This window comes from Mustelus asterias, chromosome 10 (assembly GCF_964213995.1).
Source record: "Mustelus asterias chromosome 10, sMusAst1.hap1.1, whole genome shotgun sequence".
Classification (NCBI taxonomy): domain Eukaryota; kingdom Metazoa; phylum Chordata; class Chondrichthyes; order Carcharhiniformes; family Triakidae; genus Mustelus; species Mustelus asterias.
In genome coordinates this window covers 106,706,558-106,727,457 of record NC_135810.1, presented here as the reverse complement: position 1 = coordinate 106,727,457, position 20,900 = coordinate 106,706,558, and the positions used below count along the sequence as shown (strand labels likewise).

Here is a 20,900-nt window from a genome sequence, read left to right as displayed (position 1 = left end):
ATTATCTGTTGGAGACAGACTTAAATAAGTACATCGTCCTGCTTGTAGGAAACACTTTGGGTAGACAATTGCACAATTCAAGGAAGAAGCTGAAGGGACACAGTCAAATATACCGAGGGAATCTTCAAAGGAAAACAATGATATAATTGGCAAGCTCTGTCTTGGAAGCAGGGGGCAGATTCCATCTAACAGCCTGAGGTATAGAGTCCAGCTAGTAAGCCGGTGCTAGTTAGCAGACCAGAAGCAAGAGTGTTGAAAACCTTTGTGGAGCCAGTTAAAACCCATATCTTTGTTGAACCAAGACAGAGACGTTCCCCAGAATCGCTGCTCAAGTGTATACAGTGTGGCAACTATAAGCTGGCCTCTACTTATAGATCTATTGGATTGAATATTGTTTGGGTAGAGGGAAGTCCTTGTAAATGTACTTTGGATCAAAAGGGTAATTCCTATTTAAACTGTGTGGGTGTGTTTAATAGCCTTGTACGTAACTGTCTTAGATCATTATAATCCTGTTTGTGTCTATGTGTCTTTTTTTCTACTTTCGCAGAAGACTAAGGGAATTTGGCATGTCAGCTGCGACTCTCACCAACTTTTACAGATGCACCATAGAAAGCATTCTTTCTGGTTGTATCACAACTTGGTATGACTCCTGCTCTGCCCAAGACTGCAAGGAACTACAAAAGGTCGTGAAAGTAGCCCAATCCATCACACAAACCAGTCTCCCATCCATTGACTCTGTCTATACTTCCCACTGCCTCGGCAAAGCAGCCAGCACAATTAAGGACCCCACGCACCCTGGACATTCTCCCTTCCACCTTCTTCCTTTGGGAAAAAGATACAAAAATCTGAGGTCACGCACCAACTGACTCAAGAACAGCTTCTTCCCTGCTGCTGCTGTCAGACTTTTGAATGGACTTATCTTGCATTAAGTTGATCTTTCTCTACACCCAGCTATGACTGTAACACTGCATTCTGCACTCTCTCGTTTCCTTCTCTATGAACGGTATGCTTTGTCTGTATAACGCGCAAGAAACAATACTTTTCACTGTATGTTAATACATGTGACAATAATAAATCAAATCAAATCAAATTGTAATAGTCTCTAATAAGTGTTATACTATGACTGTTACTGTTCTCACTGGGTATCACATGTGGCCCCTCACACCGTTCCTGCAGACAAAACTATACACCACCCTCGCAGTTAACATCAGCCAGGTTCGTGACAATTATACTCACCCAGGCAATGAAAATGATGCTATCGCTGGGGTTTGGGAACTAAGCAGGGGCTAGAATGGCTGAGACTCCTGCTACACTGTACTTGCACAAAGGGAGTGGACTCACCTTGGTATTTAGTTATCGAGCAAGAATTTTTGGTCTGAGGAATAAAACAACAATGAGGGAGAGAGAGAGAGAAATAAACAGTTCAAGAAAGGCAGAGGTGCAAGTAACAGCCACAGGGATAGAGAATGGCAGGGCAAGGAGATCGTTTTAACTTAACTCATTCGATGGACTACTGACTGGATTGGCTCTCACATTCACACCTTGCCACTTTCCGCTGAAATGAATTGAAAGTAACCCCAGGCCGAGTGTAAAACAGGGGGTCAATTTCATCCCGTCCCAAGCGGGTTCGTTTAAATCCACATCCCCAAGATTTCTAATGGCCTCTGAAAAAGAAGATTGGGATAGAGCAAAAACAGAAAATGCTGGAAAATCTCAGCAGGTCTGACAGCATCCATGGACAGAGAATAGAGCCAATGTTTAGCACTGCTGCCTCACTGCACCAGGGACCCGGGTTCGATTCCTGGCTTGGGTCACTGTCTGTGTGGAGTTTGCACCTTCTCCCCGTGCCTGCGTGGGTTTCCTCCGGGTGCTCCGGTTTCCTCCCACAGTCCGAAAGACGTGCTGGTTAGGTGCATTGGCCATGCTAAATTCTCCCTCAGTGTACCCGAACAGGCGCCGGAATGTGGCGACTAGGGGATTTTCACAGTAACTTCATTGCAATGTTAATGTAAACCTACTTGTGACACTTTAAAATAAACTTTAAAACTTTAAACATTTCGAGTTTGGATGAGCCCTCTTCAGAGATAAGGTTTTGTCTTCACTTCTAATGCAGGTGAATGAGATAAATTGGTTTTGTCTGAATATAATTTGGAAGCCCCGTGCATTTTCTGTGTATTTTTCTTAAGAATTTGATTCTCCTTGCCTTATTTATGATGGTACATATAACTGTATATTTTTATCAGTGTAGAGTTTTATTTCCTATTTACACAATGGGAACAGTGAGTGCAATTGCACCGTGGAACCAGCCTAACACAGAACAAGGGGAACATTCAACCTCCAGAAACACTGCAGGGAAGCGTCAGGAGGTGGATTCCCAGCATCAGAATGCTGCAATATGAGGAAGTCTGGAAAATCTGAGGCTTTTTTAGCTTTCAAAGGTGACAGGGGACTCAAATTATAGAAGATTATCAACTATTAAATGGCTCACTGAAAATGTCAAAGCTAAAATATTGTTAATCCTGGAAACCTGAACAATTGTGATGGCTGTGGTTCGCTTGGTAGCACTCTCACCTCTGAGTCTGAAGAATGTGGGTTCCACTCCGGAGACCTGAGCGCACAAATTTTGGCTTAACACTCCGAGTGTGGTACTGAGGGAGTGCTGCACTGTCACAGATGAGATGTTAACCCAAGGCACTGTGTCCCCTCTCTCGGTTAAATGTCAAAACCCCCATGGCTCTATTTTGACAAAGACCAGGGTGGTGTTAGCCAATATTTACCCTTTCATCACCATCACTTCTACTCTCACCAACTTTTACAGGTGCAGCATAGAAAGCATTCTTTCTGGTTGTATCACATCTTGGCATGGCTCCTGCTCTGCCCAAGACCGCACGGTAGCACAGTGGTTAACACTGCTGCTTCACAGCTCCAGGGACCTGGGTTCGATTCCCGGCTTGGGTCACTGTCTGTGTGGAGTTTGCACATTCTCCTCGTGTCTGCGTGGGTTTCCTCCGGGTGCTCTGGTTTCCTCCCACAGTCCAAAGATTTGCAGATTGATTGGCCATGCTAAAAATTGCCCTTAGTGTCCTGAGATGTGTAGGTTAGAGGGATTAGCGGGTAAATATGTAGGGATACGGGGATAGGGCCTGGGTGGGATTGTGGTCGGTGCAGACCCGATGGGCCGAATGGCCTCTTTCTGTATTGTAGGGTTTCTATGATTTCTATGAAACTACAAAAGGTCGTGAATGTAGCCCAATCCATCACGCAAACCTGTCTCCCATCCATTGACTCTGTCTACACTTCCCACTGCCTCAGCAAAGCAGCCAGCATAATCACGGACCCCACGCACCCCGGACATTCTTTCACCTTCTGCCGTCGGGAAAAAGATACAAACATCTGAGGTCACATACCAACCCGACTCAAGAACAGCTTCTTCCCTGCTGCCGTCAGACTTTTGAATGGACCTACCTTGCACTAAGTTGATCTTTCTCTACACTCAAGCTATGACTGTAACACTACATTTTGCACTGTCTTGTTTCCTTCTCTATGAACGGTATGTTTTGTCTGTATAGCGCGCAAGAAACAATATTTTTCACTGTATGTTAATACATGTGACAATAATAAATCAAATCAAATCAAAAATCAAATCACTGGAGCAGATTATTTGCATGTTAATGCATTGATGTGTGTGGAAATTTGGCCGCCCTCACTTCCGAAGTTCAAACAGCAGTGATGCGCTGCGCCCTGCAAGATGCCACACAGATCACCCGGCAATTCCTGGAAGGAATCTGCAGTGTAAAAGATTCAATGCAACAGGCATCTCTCCGGCATGGTTGGAATGTAACTCTTCCACCATCATATTTCATATAGGTGTCACTGTGGCTAGGATAAAAAGTACTGACACTGTGACAGCTGGAGGCAGTTCAGCCGCTGTCTGTACACCTTTCCCACTGAACAAGGACTTCTTCAACCTCACACTTGTGAATGGTTGCCTCTGCCATCTTGCAACAGCACCAGGTATATCAGGGGTGGGAGTTTATGACTGTCCCCACCAAAAGGATCTTCCAGTCCCACCGATAGCGGATCCCCGCCATGGATTCCCCGGCAGCGGTGAAAACAGAAGATCCCGCTGCCACAAAACACGCCATGGTGGGGTGTAATGAGTTCAATGAGGCACATGAGGTTGGCCCCTTGGAGTATGAGCTCCCTGATTGAGATCATAATTGTCTGCCCAATCAGGGAGCCTCAACTGTGTATAAAAATGGGGGTGTCAGGTCCTCTGGCACTCTGGACTTTGACAGTGTAATAGAAGCACTCGAGGAGTGGAATTGGGTTTGTAAAGAAAGGGAATCTGGTGAAGGGACAATGGCCTCTGAGGAATTATTTCAGTGGCGACGAGGAAAAAGAACAACCTTAAGGAACTTGCTCACTAACAGCCGGCTTTGCTTGGGGGGTAAGCCATTTTCAGCCGAGATTGAAAATCCTGCCCATGGTGTCTGGTCTGCAGGTCACAGCGTCTCCTGAGCGTGGCCTACTCTCCTTCCTTCTCCTGGTACCTCCCTCACTGGACGGTCCCCCTTCAGCCTGGACTTCTCAGTCAAACAAGGCTCACCCGTGGCTGCAGGCCACCCAAGTAGTCCTTTCCCTCTTGTACACTCACTTGTGATGGCAGGTCTCTGAAAGGTTGCTCAGAAAACTAAGTTACGCTACGTTAAACTGTTGTTACTGTCTGAACTACTGCTACCACCATCTCCCGATCAACAAATTAGTCTGAAGTGTTTTGAAACTCCCCGGGTGGCCATTTATCCACCTGTTGAGATTTACACCTGCCCACCAACCCATGCACAGAATGTAAATTTAAATGGACCATGTGAAATAAGGGTCCAATACTTTGTCAAAAAAACAAAATACTGCAGATGTTGGAATCTGAAACAAAAACAGAAGATGCTGGAAAGTCTCAGCAGGTCTGACAGCATCTGTGAGGAGAGAATAGAGCTATCATTTTGACTCTAGATGACCATTCATCAGAGCTAACAGCAAAGAGAATCAGCAGAGATTTATACTATTGGGGTGGGGGGGGATGTGGAATTGGGCAAAGGGAATGTAAAGGAGGATTCAGAAGGCTGAGAAGGTGCTAAGAGTGTCCATTAAGTGATCAGAATGCGAGAATGGCAGAACAGATTGTTGAAGGACTGCCTGGGGAATGTGGCAATTACACTGGAGGCAGCGGTGGGCGGGGTGGGGGGGGGGAGGGGAGGGGGGGGGAGAGGGGAGGGGGGGGCGGGGGGAGGTGGAAAGAAGGAGAGCTGGAATGGAGAAGTGGAAAAATAGAAGTGCACGTTCTCCCCATGTCTGCGTGGGTTTCCTCCGGGTGCTCCAGTTTCCCCCCACAGTCCAAAGATGTGCGGGTTAGTTGAATTGCCCATGCGGAATCTTCCCTGAGTGCCCCAAAATGTATAAATTACAGGGATTAGCAGATTAAATACTTGGGGTTACAGGAATAGGAGCTGGGTGGGATGCTCTGTAGGAGTGTCAGTGTAATCTTGATGAGCTGAATGGTCTCCTTCTGCACTGTAGGGATTCTATAATTCTACCTCCGTGGGTCTGGATAGATTCTGCCTTTAATCTCTGTTCCTCTCTCTCTCATTCGCGCTCTCTGTGGGTTATAGAAAAAGTTTTAAAGTTAAAGTTTATTTATTAGTGTCACACATAGGCTTACCTTAACACTGCAATGAAGTTACTGCGAAAATCCCCTAATCACTACACTCTGACATCTGTTCGGGTACACTGAGGGAGAATTTAAGATGGCCAATGCTCCTAACCAGCACATCTTTCGCATTGTGGGAGGAAACCGGAGCACCCGGAGGAAGCCCATGCAGACACGGGGAGAACGTGCAAACTCCACACAGACAGTGACCCAAGCTGGTAATCAAACCCAGGTCCCTGGCGCTGTGAGGCAGCAGTGCTAATCACTGTGCCACCATGCCACCCTGAAAAGATATATATACTTGGAGAATTACTTCAGGAAATGCCTTGAAGTTCAATTTTATTTTTATTCATTCTTGGGATGTGGCATCCCAACCACTGGCGAAGCCAGCATTTATTGGCCATCCCTAATTGCCCCTTGAATTCTGTGGCTCAGGGAGCAGTTAAGAGTCAACCACATTGCCATGGATATGAAGTCACATATAGGTCAGACCAGGTAAGGACAGCAGATTTCCTTCCAGAAAGGGCATTAGTGAACCTGATGGGTTTTTACAACAAGCACAATGGTTTCATGGTCATCATTTAGACTTTTAATTCCAGATTTTTTTTTTATAATTCAAATTTTACTATCTGCCGTGGTGAGATTTGTACCCAGGTCCTCAGAGCATTACCCTGGGACTCTGAATTTCAACTCCAGTGACAATACCATTACATCAGTGTTTCCACAAAATAAGCTTCAAACAGCTGGTTAAAAATGAAATTAGCACTAACTTAGGGACATCTTTTGTTGTCCAACCAAATAAACGAAATCAAATTAACTTAGGGATAACTCAAAAGGGGCAGCTCTCTAAAAGGAGGGGAACTGCCCGAAACAAAAGACAAAGCGGAAAGGAAACTTAAAATATCAAATTAAAATGTGATTAACGGGGTCAATAATACAGCCCAGTCCCTGCGGTGCCCAGCGGGCACAGCAGGCATCAACTGTGCCCTCGGACATTGCATGGTCCCTTTTCAGGGACACCCGGCCGCAAACATAGCTGAGGTAGAGGGGCAGACAGTCAGGTTGGAAGCACTAACTTAGGGAAAGATTGACAGAAAAAATAATCAACGCTTGGAATAAGAACCTATTAACTATTAATTAGAACTTATTGAAGAGCTAACAACCCTCAACACAAACGGCTAACTGTTTTTACTCACAACTCTTTCAAAATCCATCTGAGGTTATGGGCCTAGTTGGAACAGAGTAAACATCGGTCCTTTTGAAAGTAATGATGAACCATACTTTGCTGAAAATCAAACAATTTCTGCCATTACTTAGGCTCTTGCACATTCAGGTTCTGTAATTTTTCTGCATGCAAGCTGTGGCAAATACGGCACAATGAAGTAAGCCAATCATTTGGAACCTGACTAAACAAGGAAAGTACCTTGTATGTCCATTAACCAGTCAGATTGAAGGATTGTGAAATTAATCACTTAAGGACTGAGGAAACATACATTTGAATGGGGAAATTCACTGTCAAACCAAGCACACAAAGTGGAATTAAGAGCAGGAGTGAAAGGTTGGATTAAGGCGGCGGGGGAGGGGAGGGGGGGGGTGGTGAGGGGGTGGTATGGATGAAAAAGAGAGAGAAAGAAAAAGTAAAGAAAAAACTTAAATTTAGGATGTGACATTTTCAGATACTCCAGCAACAATTAAAACCTGAAGGATTGAGACCCCACACTTTTAATCATTAATTTTCAGCGCCAGAGGGGTTGATAATCAGTAATTAACATCTTTCACGTTGTCTTTTGGTAGTACAGAACTGAAGTATTAATGAAAAAAGACATTTTGTTGAAGCTCTTCGTCTTGCACTCATCAGGACAGTCACAAGAATGCCAATGTCAGGGGAAACAACAATATTATACTGTACGAGGAGAGGGTGCTGATTGGTTGGAAAGTGGATCCTTTTTGGTACAGACATTGCCATGGTGGATGTACCAATTAATGATGGGCAACAGTTAACATTGTTTGAAAATTTAAAGCAGGCAGCTAGGCTCTAACTGGTAAAGGCATTGTCCTGAAGAATGAACCATTGAATAGATATCATTTATTTTGTTTAGCTGAAATAGGCGCAATGTGTGTACCTGTTCATTCTGTATGTGAAGAAACAGGCTCTTCTGTATTAACATATGTAGCTTACAGTATGTGTAAATGCACCACACTGTGACCTTAACAGACAAGCTTAAATTTGTTGTCAGTGTAATTTTTAGCACACTGAGGACTATTAAACAAATATTGTCTAATCACAAGATCACACCTAATGTTGGACACTATGGGCGCGATTCTCCAGTTTCGAGTCCAAAAATAAACTCCAGTTTTTATGAGGGGCATGGACAGAGTGGATAGTCAGATGCTTTTTCCCAGGGCGGAAGAGTCAATTACTAGGGGGCACAGGTTTAAGTTGTGAGCGGCAATGTTTAAAGGAGATGTACGAGGTAAGTTTTCTACACAGAGAGTGGTGGGTGCCTGGAACTCGCTGCGGGGGGAGGTAGTGGAAGTGGATACGGTAGTGAGTTTTAAGGGGCATCTGGACAAATACACGAATAGGATGGGAATAGAGGGATATGGTCCCCGGAAGGGTAAGGGGTTTTAGTTCAACCGGGCAGCCTGGTCGACGCAGGCTTGGAGGGCCGAAGGGCCTGTCCCTGTGCTGTAATTTTCTTTGTTCTTTGTTTTCTTTGTTCTTTGTGTCTAAGTGTTCCCGCCAGCAGGAAAATTGGGATGTTTGCCACTGGCATTAGCAGCACTGAACACACTTGATTCAACATATTTAAATAGGCCATCTCTCCCCACACATGAATCACGCTGATTTGCCGATTCCACAGGGGCGTGATTCTCTGGGAGTCAGGAATCAGCTGTTAGCCCTTGACAAGTGGGAGCAGCATTTAACCGCTCACTGCAGCACCCATTGTCATTTTAGTCAGGAATATGACTGCAAGAAGAGTCACCCCAAGGTTCCTGGACACTGCCATGGACTGGATGTTGGACGTCATAGAGGAAAGAAGGGCCTAGCTATTTCCAAGGCAAGAGGGAAGATGATGGCTTAGTGGTGTTATCGCTAGACTATTAATCCAGAAACTCAGCTAATGTTCTGGGGACCCAGGTTTGAATCCTGCCACGGCAGATGATGGAATTTCAATTCAATAAAAAAAATCTGGAATTAAGAATCTACTGATGACCATGAAACCATTGTCGATTGTCGGAAAAACCTACCTGGTTCACTAATGTCCTTTAGGGAACGAAATCATAGAATCATGGAAACCCTACAGAGCAGAAGGAGGCCATTCGGTCCATTGAGCCTGCACCAACAACAATCCCACCCAGGCCCTATCCCCGTTATTCCACATATTTACCTTGCTCATTTCCCTGACACCTCAATTTAGCATGGCCATTCCACCTAAGCTGCACATCTTTGGACTGTGGGAGGAAACTGGAGCACCAGGAGGAAGCCTATGCAGACACGGGGAGAATGTGCAAACACAGGCAGTGACCCAAGCCAGGAATCGCACCCGGGTCCCTGGCACTGTGAGAAAGTAGTGTTAAAGTGTCTGGAACAAGCTGCCAGTAGTGATAGTAGAGGTGGGTACAATTGTCTTTTAGACAGTTACATGGATAAGATGGGTATAGAGGGATATGGGCCAAATGCGGGCAATTGGGACTAGCCTAGTAGTTACATTTTTTTTAAAAAGCGGCATGGACAAGTTGGGCCGAAGGGCCTGTTTCCATGCTGTAAACCTGTATGACTATAACCACTGTGCCACCGTGCTGCCCCAATCCACTGCCGTCTTTACCTGATCTGGCCTACATATGACTCCAGAGTCACAGCAATGTCCTTTGAAATGGCCTAGCAAGCCATTCAGTTCAATGGCAACTGGGGATGGGCAATAAATGCTGGCCAGACAGCAATGCCCATGTCCCATGAATGAATAAAAAAAAAGTTACAGCTGCACTGTAAATGTACTCCAGGTTCACATACACCCAGAGTCATAGCTGCAGTGTAAGTGTACTCCAGGCTTTTCATACACCCAGAATTACAGCTGCAGTGTAGATGTACTCCAGGTTCACATACACCCAAACTATATTTAATATTGCACAACACAAGAAAAGTTAAATTCTTTAAAGTCTCATGGAGGCGATCCAAATATATCTGCTTATAAAACAACGATGCAAAAGATAAGTGAGGAATGCTATTGTTTGTATATTAGTCATGTTTATACATGTGCCAAAGTATTGGAAAGTCCCCAGTGCAGATGGTTGAAATCATTACAGAACTAAAATGACAACAAAACTGATAGTATTCATCTGCCTAACCTATCTTCTCTTTTATATCTGCCTGGATCTTTCTTTGTGGATCTCTGACAGTACAATGCTTTAACTGAGTTGCAATCTCCAGCAGGCCACATTAGTATTAGTTACGTTGTTAACAAACTGGTTAAGAATGCTACAAAGGAAAATATAGAAACTGATCATGAAGAAGAGCCAGAAAATAGACCAATTTCTGTGCATACAGAAATCAATCTAAATCAACATGCCTGAGTGTGCAGCACAAGAGTGTTAGTCCTGAAAACTGGAGTAAGCAGACATTAAAAAGATTGCGCTTCTCCACTGACGAGAAGTGTGCAAAAATAATTTGGGGCAAGTTAGGGAAATTCCTACAGATAGCACATGAATCAGTTAATGTTATTGCTAAGGGTGTGCAATAACGGTCGGACTGATTTAGAGTCATAGGGCGGGATTTTCCCGTCCCCACTCGCCATGGGAATTGCAGTAGGTGGGACAGGACCATGCAAAGGTCTGTTGACTTCGTGGGGGATTTTCCGGTCTTGGGGCAAGCATGGCCAGAAAATCCAAGCCTCAGAGTCATAGAGATATGCAGCACAGAAGTCAACCCTTCGACCCAACTCATCCATGCCGACCGGGTTTCCTAAACTGAACTAGTCCCATTTGGAAGGGTGGATCACAAGATCCTAGAGTTGTTATAGCACAGAAGGAGGTCATTCAGTCCATCATGTCTGCATCGGCTCACCAATCAAGCAATTCACCTATCTTGCTCTCCTGTCTTCTTGCTGTGACCCTGCACATTCTTCCTTTTCAGTTATGTCTAATTCCCTTCTGAATGCCATGATTGAACCTTCCAATACCCCATTCTCAAGCAGTGCATTCTTGACATTAACCAGTCACCGCATTAAAATGTTTTTTCCCATATCGGTGTTGCTGGAAACTCTGATGGTACGAGGGGCAAGTTGGTTATGGTGGTTTGGGAAAATACTCCAAACAATTTGATGGTAGACAGGCAATGGCTCGTATTTAAAGAAGAATTCCATGGTCTACAACAGATATACATTCCTCAAAGTCACAGAAACCCAGCTGGAAAGGTGAATGAACCGTGGCTAACAAAACAGGAGGCTCTTTAATAGGCCAGATGTAGATGCTGCAATATCAGCTGACAGCAGAATTCACCAATGTAAAGGTTCCCTCGCACATATTTTTCATACACGTGGCTGTCTCCTAGAATTTTAACTATAATCACATGGGAAAAGACAAAAAGAGAGAAAGTGGAACTGGCACTCAGTACCAGCTACGATGTTGGGAATGAGATGCTGTTGACATAATCCCAGCCTTAAATTCTACAACCTTGACAAGAATAAATAGGTGGACCTTGTTGAGGCATTAAAAATGAATGAAACAAGATTTGCAGATAAGACGGAGTTACAGAGATGGTAAAGGTGTCCCGAATTTAGTCCAATCCTGGGCTGGGTGACTCGGTACAGTGCGAGGATGAGATTTGATGGGCCAAATGGCCCTCTTTTGCCTTTAACATTTTGTCCCTTTTTGTTATTCATTCATGCGACATGGGCGTCACTGGCTGGCCAGCATTTATTGCCCATCCCTTGTTGCCTTTGAGAAACTTCCTTCTTGAGTGATTGATACAACTGAATGGCTTACTAGGCCATTTCTGAGGGCAGTTAAGAGTCAATCACATTGCTGTGACTCTGGAACCACAGGTAGACCAGACCAGGTAGGAACGGCCGATTTCCTTCCCTAAGGAAATAAGATGGCTTTTTCCGACAATCGACAATGGTTTCATGGTCATCAGTAGATCCTTAATTCCAGATAATTTTTATTGAATTCAAATTCCGCCATCTGCCATGGCATCCCCAGAACATTAAATGAGTTTCTAGATTAATAGTCTAGCGATAATACCACTAGGCCATCATCTCCGATGACAGTAGATAATGGACGTTTTCCAATCAGGATCACCTAAACCTGAATTTTCTGCCCTTTTGTATTAGTCTGTTCCTCTTAGTCCCTGGCCTTTCAACATTGGTAAAAGACGGGTTGAATGGGCGGAAATATCTTCTGCACCTATTCAAAAGCTTTCAGAATTTGGGGGCCATTTTAATCTGCTGTGTGGGAATGTCAAAGGATTAGATGGAGAGTAAAATTAGGTGAGTTGTAACCAGCATTGACCTAGATTTTATTATGTGGAGATGCCAGCGTTGGATAGGTGGACACAGTAAGAAGTCTCACAACACCAGATTAAAGTCCAACAAGTTTATTTGGAATCACGAGCTTTCGGAGCGCTGCTCCTTCATCAGGTGAGTGAAGAGTGGGTTCACAAACACGGCATGGATTTCATCGGTTACTCGACAGATGGCGTGTTATAAAACTGCCCTATTTTATGTTACAGTTTTGTGACACTTCTCTTTCATCATCCCGAAATGAAAAATATAATTTGAATAAAACCTTCTGTTAACATTACTGGTGTGCAACCCTGTGTTTGTCCAAATCAGTACCGGGAGCTACCTAGAATCAAGTTACTGAGCGGATCTGAGGTAAATAACACGCAAACAGTGCTAAAAGCAGTTTTCAACCATTCAGAAGTAAAATGCCTGAAACTCTGCTAATAATCTGTTACAAGGACTGAAAAGCCCTTTATGGATTATTTTCAAAGAACTGAACATAACTCCGGATGTCGAAGCAAAAATGATCCTATGACTGCGGAAGCTGGAGTAGTATAACTTACACTGTTTCCCAGATTTGTTCAAAGGAATAATTGATTTTTTTTTCATGTTGCACCTCCTATTGATGTATCATCTTGATGATGCTGCTGTTACCAATTGAATTCCATTAATTTGGAAGTTGAAGAATAGCCCTGAGAACGATAAGAGTAAGAAGTTCTTACTGTGTTTACCCCAGTCCAACGCCGGCATCTCCACATAACAATAAGAGTACCAGTGTCATATATGTACTAAGTATTTCATAAATAAAAGAGTATCACCAGCTAAAATGACCTTATTCTCACTGAGGTCAGATATCCATCAATACCAACATTGCTTTTTCACCTCTGGTAAATAATTAGTGCCATGCTGAGCACAAACCATTACTGAGTGTACAAGAAATCATTTCCTCAGATATTGGAAGGAGATGCAAATTAAGTAATTTATGGACCTTGAGGAACATGACATAGGAGCCACTTGCAAGTGTCAACCCGCAAATTAACGCATGGAAGCAAAATGAAAGTCATCTGTGAATCCTGCTATGTGCAGGATTCAGCCAACTGGCATCATTTTTCAAAGCGGGATACACAGCAGGACCTGTGGAGCGAGAAACAATTAACAGGCAGTATTTAATGGAGTGATGGGGTCCTTGCTTCATGTCTCCTTTTTAGGAATTGTCCGCTAAATTAAGTGCCACTCGGGCACACGGTGAGCCTTCCCTGGGACCAAGGACCCGGGGGTGGAAGTCCCAACCGCCATGAGCTACTGGCCACCTGCTGGCCAATCAGAGGCCCTATTAAACTGACGCTGTGGCTGCTGCTGGTACAAGGCCTAGGATCTTCTTTGGATCCCAGACCAGGCGTACGCCATGGCAGGGCGCTGGGTCAGGGTCGCAGGGAGGAGGTTCGGCAACAAGTGGGAGAGGGGGGTGGCCGTCATCGGGTGCCCCCATTCTCATTGATTGGTCCCTCGATCAGGCACTACCTTGAACAAGGAGGTGTGCAAGCAAGTCTGCATGGGTTTTCTTGTTGTGTTCGCTACAGAGTGATTTCATCCTCCTTCCCCCCCCCCCCTCAACACTACCATTTCCCACCCCCCCTCCCCTCACCAATCTGCTGCTGTGTTAATACCTGTGGCAGTGGGATGTGGCCCTTAAGAGGGACTTAAATGGGGTGGAGGGGGGAAAGCGGCAGGGTCCCCACCCACCGTCCTCCTGCCTGATTAAATTAACTCCTGGCACCCAACATACCAGAAGTAAATGCATTAAATTCTGCCCAGTGATTCAGGCTGATGTTACTTAATTGGAATTGAGTACTGAAATGTTCGATTGAAATTTCATTTGTGCATTGAACTTCCGATCCCACTATCTGGAGGAAATATGGGTCAGGAACCCAAGCATGCCAACGTCAGGATCCAGAGGGCAGTCAATTCTGAGCTCCCTGTCCAATTAAAATAGAGACCAAGCTCCCAAGGCTGAAGGGCCCCAGGAGGAGGTCCTCTGCGCTATCACATTGCAGCTTCACCATGATAACTGGAACCTGCTGATGTAGATAGGAGAGTAAGAAGTCTCACAACACCAGGTTAAAGTCCAACAGGTTTATTTGGTAGCAAATACCATTAGCTTTCGGAGCGCTGCCCCTTCGTCAGATGGAGTGGAAATCTGTTCTCCAACAGTGCACAGAGACACAAAAATCAAGTTACAGAATACTAATTAGAATGCAAATCTCTACAGCTAGCCAGGTCTTAAAGGTACAGATAATGTGGGTGGAGGGAACATTAAACACAGGTTAAAGAGATGTGTATTGTCTCCAGACAGAACAGCTAGTAAGATTCTGCAAGATCAGGGGGAAAGCTGTGGGGGTTACTGATAATGTGACATAAATCCAACATCCCGGTTTAGGCCGTCCTCATGTGTGCGGAACTTGGCTAACCTTGGCTTAACCTGGTGTTGTGAGACTTCTTACTGTGCTTACCCCAGTCCAACGCCGGCATCTCCACATCGTAGATAGGAGAGACAGAGAAAGACAGAGACAGACAGAGACAAAGCGAGAGACAGAGAGAGAGAGACAAAGAGAGTGACTCAAGATGGCTTGTGCAAGCAAAACACTCTGAAGAATTTTCAAAAACTTTAAGCACAGGATCTTGCGGCTGTGCTCGCTCCAAGACCGGAAAATCCCGTCCAAGGTCAACGGACCTCCACCCCCCCCCACCTCCAGCCCACTACAATTCCCGTGGTGGGCGGAACGGGAAAATTCAGCAGGGAAAAATTAAAAGAGACTGCAGCTGCAAGATAGCCAGTCATTATGGGGGTTAAACCCCTCCACAGAGATGCCTGTGGTCATGTTGGGCAGTTTTGAAACTGGTGTCCAGATGGATTTTGCATATGCAGTTTACTGTGTGTAGAGGGGCTGGCTAAAATGCTGAGATTTGTGAGAGAAATTCTGTTCATATCCCAGCGAAGCTGCTGAGCAAGTTATTTGACACGCATAGTCACCATCAGTCAGGCATGCATAATCCTGGGAGAAAACTGCAGCATTGTTACCACCAAATAAAGAATTAAGCTGTACCTGCTTCCCTTTGCCCCAAACTGGGTTTCCATATTCTGGTAGGTACTTTCAATAAACAGGTGACAAAATTAGCGTCCACTCATTGGAATTTGGGGGCCTGGTATCCACTCATTGGGTCTGCGCATCTCACAGTAAAATAGGCAGCTTAAGTGAAAGAAAGTAGTTTCAAACCAATAATTTCAGATTTTATGTAAGGGAATCAAGTTCTATTTTCAGTTTAACATTATTTTTGTTCAGAGTTTCCTTATCTGATCTTCCTGGCAGTTAACCAGGAAGATAGGATCAGATTAAGATGTTAGAGCAACAGACCAAACAGAAAGCAACTGTTATGAAGGAAGAGTTTTACAATTCCCAATGATGTATTTGCAGGCCAGATGTAGGACGCATAATAGTCACAGGTAAGGTCGCCATAGTTCCAGATGACTTTAGGCTGCTCACCCCTCTGAGGGGGGAGAGCTGACTGGTGGTGATTTAACCTGAGGATCACCAAACCTCAAGCGAGGGGCAAGGTTGAGAAGGTGGGGTCTTCATGAATAACCTCAGCTGACACAGGAATTGAACCCACGCTGTTGGCGTCACTCTTGCATCAGAAACCAGCCATTCAGCCAACATGAGCTAACCCACTATAGAACAGGTGGCTGGCCCTCCAGCTTTCTGCCCATCCACCCCCCACCCCACCCACCAACCCCCCCCCCCTCCCCCCCCCCCCCCCACCCCACCCCCCCCCCCCCCCCCCCCCCCCCACCCCTCGCCGCACCCGATCTGTCCCAAAATACGGTGGGCAGGTGAGGCATCGGCTAGCCTCAGCCCTTAGGCCTATTCAGGCACTGAATTGGCCAAATAATGGACAATTAATGGCTTATTTCCACTTCTGTCTCAATAATACTTGTGGCTGACAAGGCGAAATGAAGGAGGCCAGCCAGCCTCTTTCACCAACCTGGGAATAAACATCAGGAAAGAGGTGGGGTACATCCTTTGGTGGTGGGGTGTCCAGTGTTCAACAGGAACAACTCCCACCCCCCCAACAACAACGGACTTGCCCCAACAACTAACACCCACACCCCGCCATACTTCCCTAGGATCCCTGATCCCACCCAAACAAAATCCACTGTCTTATCCCTAATTCCAGTATCCATGTTCTTCTCCTCAGGGCTCCCTTGTTGTCCCAGCAGTGAGCACTGCTGAACTCAATTAGGTTTTTTTAATAGTATGGTGGTTTAGGGGTTGCAGGGTACACCCACAGAGTGAAGATAAGGTTCAGATTTGCAACTTCTTTTCACAATTGTAAGACTCAAAAGTGCTGCAACTACAAGTGAGATAAAGATCTCTGGAATGATTAAAAATAATGCTTGGAATGCAACTTCGTTCCCAACTCAACAGCATTCGCATTTTAGTATATCCGAAAAAATGAAATGCAGTCTTGCACTCATCTTAGTACTGCACTCAATCAGCCTGTGCGCGCAGAACTCAGAACATAATATGGTAGCACAGTGATTCGCACTGCTGCCTCACAGTACCAGGGACCCCGGTTCGATTCCCAGTTTGGGTCACTGTCTGTGCGGAGTCTGCACATTCTCCCCGTGTCTGCGTGGGTTTCTTCTGGGTGCTCCGGTTTCCTTCCACAGTCTGAAAGACATGCCGGTTAGGTGCATTGACCAGGCCAAATTCTCCCTCAGTGTACCCGAACAGGCGCCAGAGTATGGCAACTAGGGGGTTTTCACAGTAACTTCATTGCAGTGTTAATATAAGCCTTAATGTGACACTAATGAATAAACTTTAAAAAAAGGAGAGCAAAGATTGGTGATTTCAAATATGTAATGGATTAATAAAACTTAATGTTAGATGTGATTTCATGACTGGATAGCACTTTCTGAACAATCCCACATGTGCTACAGTTAACCAATAGATGATCAGTCAGATTTGCAATGACTTAAAGGGGTAGGCAGGGGAAAGAGCTTGGGAAAGATGCTCTTTCTAAGAGTCATCACACACTTGATGGGCCAAATGGCCTCCTTCTGCACTGTAGGGATTGTATAAGCTTTCTCAAAGCTACATACATTCATATGCAGAGCCCTGTCCTGTGCAAGCATAAAGAAAATGTCCAGGCATTGCATCTTTCTTAAAATAAAGAGGCTGAACAACAATAGCTCCCTGGTGCATTCTCCACAGCAATGCTGCAATCAATCAGAGCTGACTGGCCAACCAATTAGAATCCTTTCCCCATGCAATATAAATTATTGTTTCCTTTGAAATATGACATTTTTGTATCTGTCCTGATGAGTACAAGATGAAAAGTTTTGACAGACTGTCTCTTTTTTCAGCAATGCTCAAGTTGTGTGGCATTGAGTGACTATTAATATTCTACTTACAAAGTAGGCTTCGACTGGGGATAGTCTTAAAATTACTAAGCTAAACAATGCATTGAAACCTGTTAAGGAGATTACATACTTGCATTAATATTTTCATCCAACACATATAGGTTTGTGGCCTAAAGAGAAAAAGCTGGAAAATCTCAGCAGGTCTGGCAGCATCTGTAAGGAGAGAAAAGAGCTGATGTTTCGAGCCCAGATGACCCTTTGCCAAAGCATTCCAGCATCTGCAGTAATTTGCTTTTATCTTTGGTTTGTGGCCTGTTTGTTAGGTTTAATTATGTCTCATGTATAGCAAAATTATAAATACTCTGGAGTGGCATCAGAAGAAGCCTGGGAATAGGGAGTGGTGACAAAGGTGGGGTCAGACATAAAGAAAGTGAAATGACTCACAGAGTGAGAAACCGGTGATCACTTTACACTTTACACATTGTTGCGTCAAGCTACCTTCCGACAAGTTATTACCTGCCATCTGAGCACATATTGCATCTCTAAAGTCTAAAGCAACAGCCTTCTCAATGCGAATTTCAGTGATGGCCATTTCCCACCAACTGAAAAAAGCAACCGAACGAATACATGCCCGGTGAAAGAACAGAGACTATTTGCAGAAATGTATTTCTTGTCCTACCAATTCTCGGTTCGTTTCGGAACTCAGAGAATCATAAAATCCTTACAGTGCAGAGGGAGTCTGCACTGATAACAATCCCACCCAGGCCCTATCCCTGTAGAGTCATAGAGTCATAGAGGTTTACAGCATGGAAACAGGCCTTTCGGCCCAACTTGTCCATGACGCCCTCTTTTTTTTAAACCCCTAAGCTAGTCCCAATTGCCCGCATTTGGCTTTCTATGTGGCCAAACTCCGCACAGACAGTAACCCAAGTCAGGAATTAAACCCAGGTCCCTGGCGTTGTGAGGCAGCAGTGCTATCCTCTGTGCCACCGTGCCACAACTGCCTATTCTGAGTGAGAACTTGGATCTTGAACTTGAAATTGAAGGTCTGCCCGATACCCAAGTCGCCAAGCCCCTACACATCTGCTCCTTTGGGAGAGGAGGGCAGAGATTAGAAAGAATTAGAGATTTTGAAGTTATTATCAGTTTCCATCAACAATTATAAAATAGTTGACCCATGTTGGTTTAATACTATGCACTGTAGAAAATGTGTATAACTGTTCTTGAAGCATTACCAAAAACGATACAATCTTTTGATTTAAATTGGGGTAATTACCGTGTGAATGTTTGTTGTCTTGTATATCACTGAGTTCCTCTATGCTAAGTCACTTGACTACTATCGAGTAACCAATAGTGGTGGCCTTGTTGTAAGTCCTGTTGAGTCATGTTTTATTGACACGAGCCTTCTTGTCTCAGTCCTGATCCATAGTTCCTTACAAGGCTACAAGTAAGGGTTCCATGGGAATGCTGAGGGAAAGTCTATAACCTAAACATACCTTTTAAAGACCCTGCAGCCACATAAATATGACAGTGGCCTTCCTATCGCTGTAATTTAGCAAATTTGCTGAAACAATATAATCACTGGTCAGTCATTTGGTAAAAATATTACACATTACTGTTACTGAAAGGCACAGACCTCATAGAAATTACCTAACACTTCAGAAAATTTGCTGAGGATCCCACAAACTTTATTTGTTTCTTTTATTTTCCAAATTCCCTTGTACTCCATTATAAAATTTGTATAATTTTTCTATATCTCCCAACGTATATTTTGAGGGTTAATTTTAAATTTTAAAACAGGTTCATAGATTTTTGTTAGCCAAAGGCATTAAGCAATATGGGGCAAAGGGAGGTATGTGGAATTTTATCACAGATTTATTGTAGAGGTCTATAAAATAATGAGGGGCATAGACAAGGTAGATAGTCAATATCGTTTCCCAAAGGTAGGGGAGTCTAAAACTAGAGGGCATAGGTTTAAGGTGAGAGGGGAGAGATACAAAAGTGTCCAGAGGGGCAATTTTTTCACACAGAGGGTGGTGAGTGTCTGGAACAAGCTGCCAGAGGTAGTAGTAGAGGCGGGTACAATTTTATCTTTTAAAAAGCATTTAGATAGTTACATGGGTACAATGGGTATAGAGGGATATGGGCCAAATGTAGGCAATTGGGAATAGTTTAGGGGTTTAAAAAAAATAAGGGCGGCATGGACAAGTTGGGCCGAAGGGCCTGTTTCCATGTTGTAAACCTCTATGACTCTATGACTCTATGAGATCCACCATGATTGAATTGAATGCAGAACAAGATCCACCGACTAAGGACCTCCTCCTGTAGTTATTTTCCTATATTAAATGCATTTATTCTTCTCTCCTCCCTCCCCAAAATCATTCTCAGTTGTTTACATAATTGATAAAAGATTATTTTTCCCCAGGGTTTCTTGAAGCATTGCCAAAACGGATACGATGTTTACAATACAGGGTGGCACGGTGGCACAGTGGTTAGCACTGCTGCGTCACAGCGCCAGGGACCCGGGTTCAATTCCTGGCTTGGGTCACTGTCTGTGTGGAGTCTGCACGTTCTCCTGTGTCTGCGTGGGTTTCCTCCGGGTGTTCCGGTTTCCTCCCACAGTCCAAAAGGCATGCTGGTTAGGTACATTGGCCATGCTGAATTCTCCATCAGTGTACCTGAACAGGCGTCCGAGTGTGGTGGCTAGAGGATTTTCACAGTAACTTCATTACGGTGTTAATGTAAGCCTACTTGTGAAACTAATACTTTAACTTTATGTTTTGTTTTAAATTGGGGCAATTACCGTGTGAATGTTTGTTGTCTTGTATATCGAGAACAAAGAACAAAGAAAATTACAGCACAGGAACAGGCACTTCGGCCCTCCAAGCCTGCACCGACCATGCTGCCCGACTTAACTAAAACCCCCTACCCTTCCAGGGACCATATCCCTCTATTCCCATCCTACTCATGTATTTGTCAAGACGCCCCTTAAAAGTCACTACCGTATCCACTTCCACTACCTCCCCTGGCAGCGAGTTCCAGGCACCCACTACTCTCTGTGTAAAAAATCTGCCTCATATATCTCCTTTAAACCTTGCCCCTCGCACCTTAAACCTGTGCCCCCTAGTAAGTGACTCTTCCACCCTGGGAAAAAGCTTCTGACTATCCATTCTGTCCATGCCTCTCATAATCTTGTAGACTTCTATCAGGTCGCCCCTCAACCTCCGTCGCTCCAATGAGAACAAACCAAGTTTCACCAACCTCTCCTCAT

The 20,900-nt window shown here is 44.5% G+C and overlaps 1 protein-coding gene across 1 annotated transcript in view; it reads right to left on the bottom strand.

The window, feature by feature from the left end:
- Positions 1-18,221, bottom strand: part of LOC144499475 (von Willebrand factor A domain-containing protein 3B-like) — a 207,827-nt gene extending 189,606 nt beyond the window's left edge. The window contains exon 1 of the mRNA XM_078221465.1: positions 18,146-18,221. Coding sequence (XP_078077591.1) covers positions 18,146-18,221 — 76 coding nt within the window. The remainder of the gene's footprint in view (positions 1-18,145) is intronic.
- Positions 18,222-20,900: the final 2,679 nt, after the last annotated feature.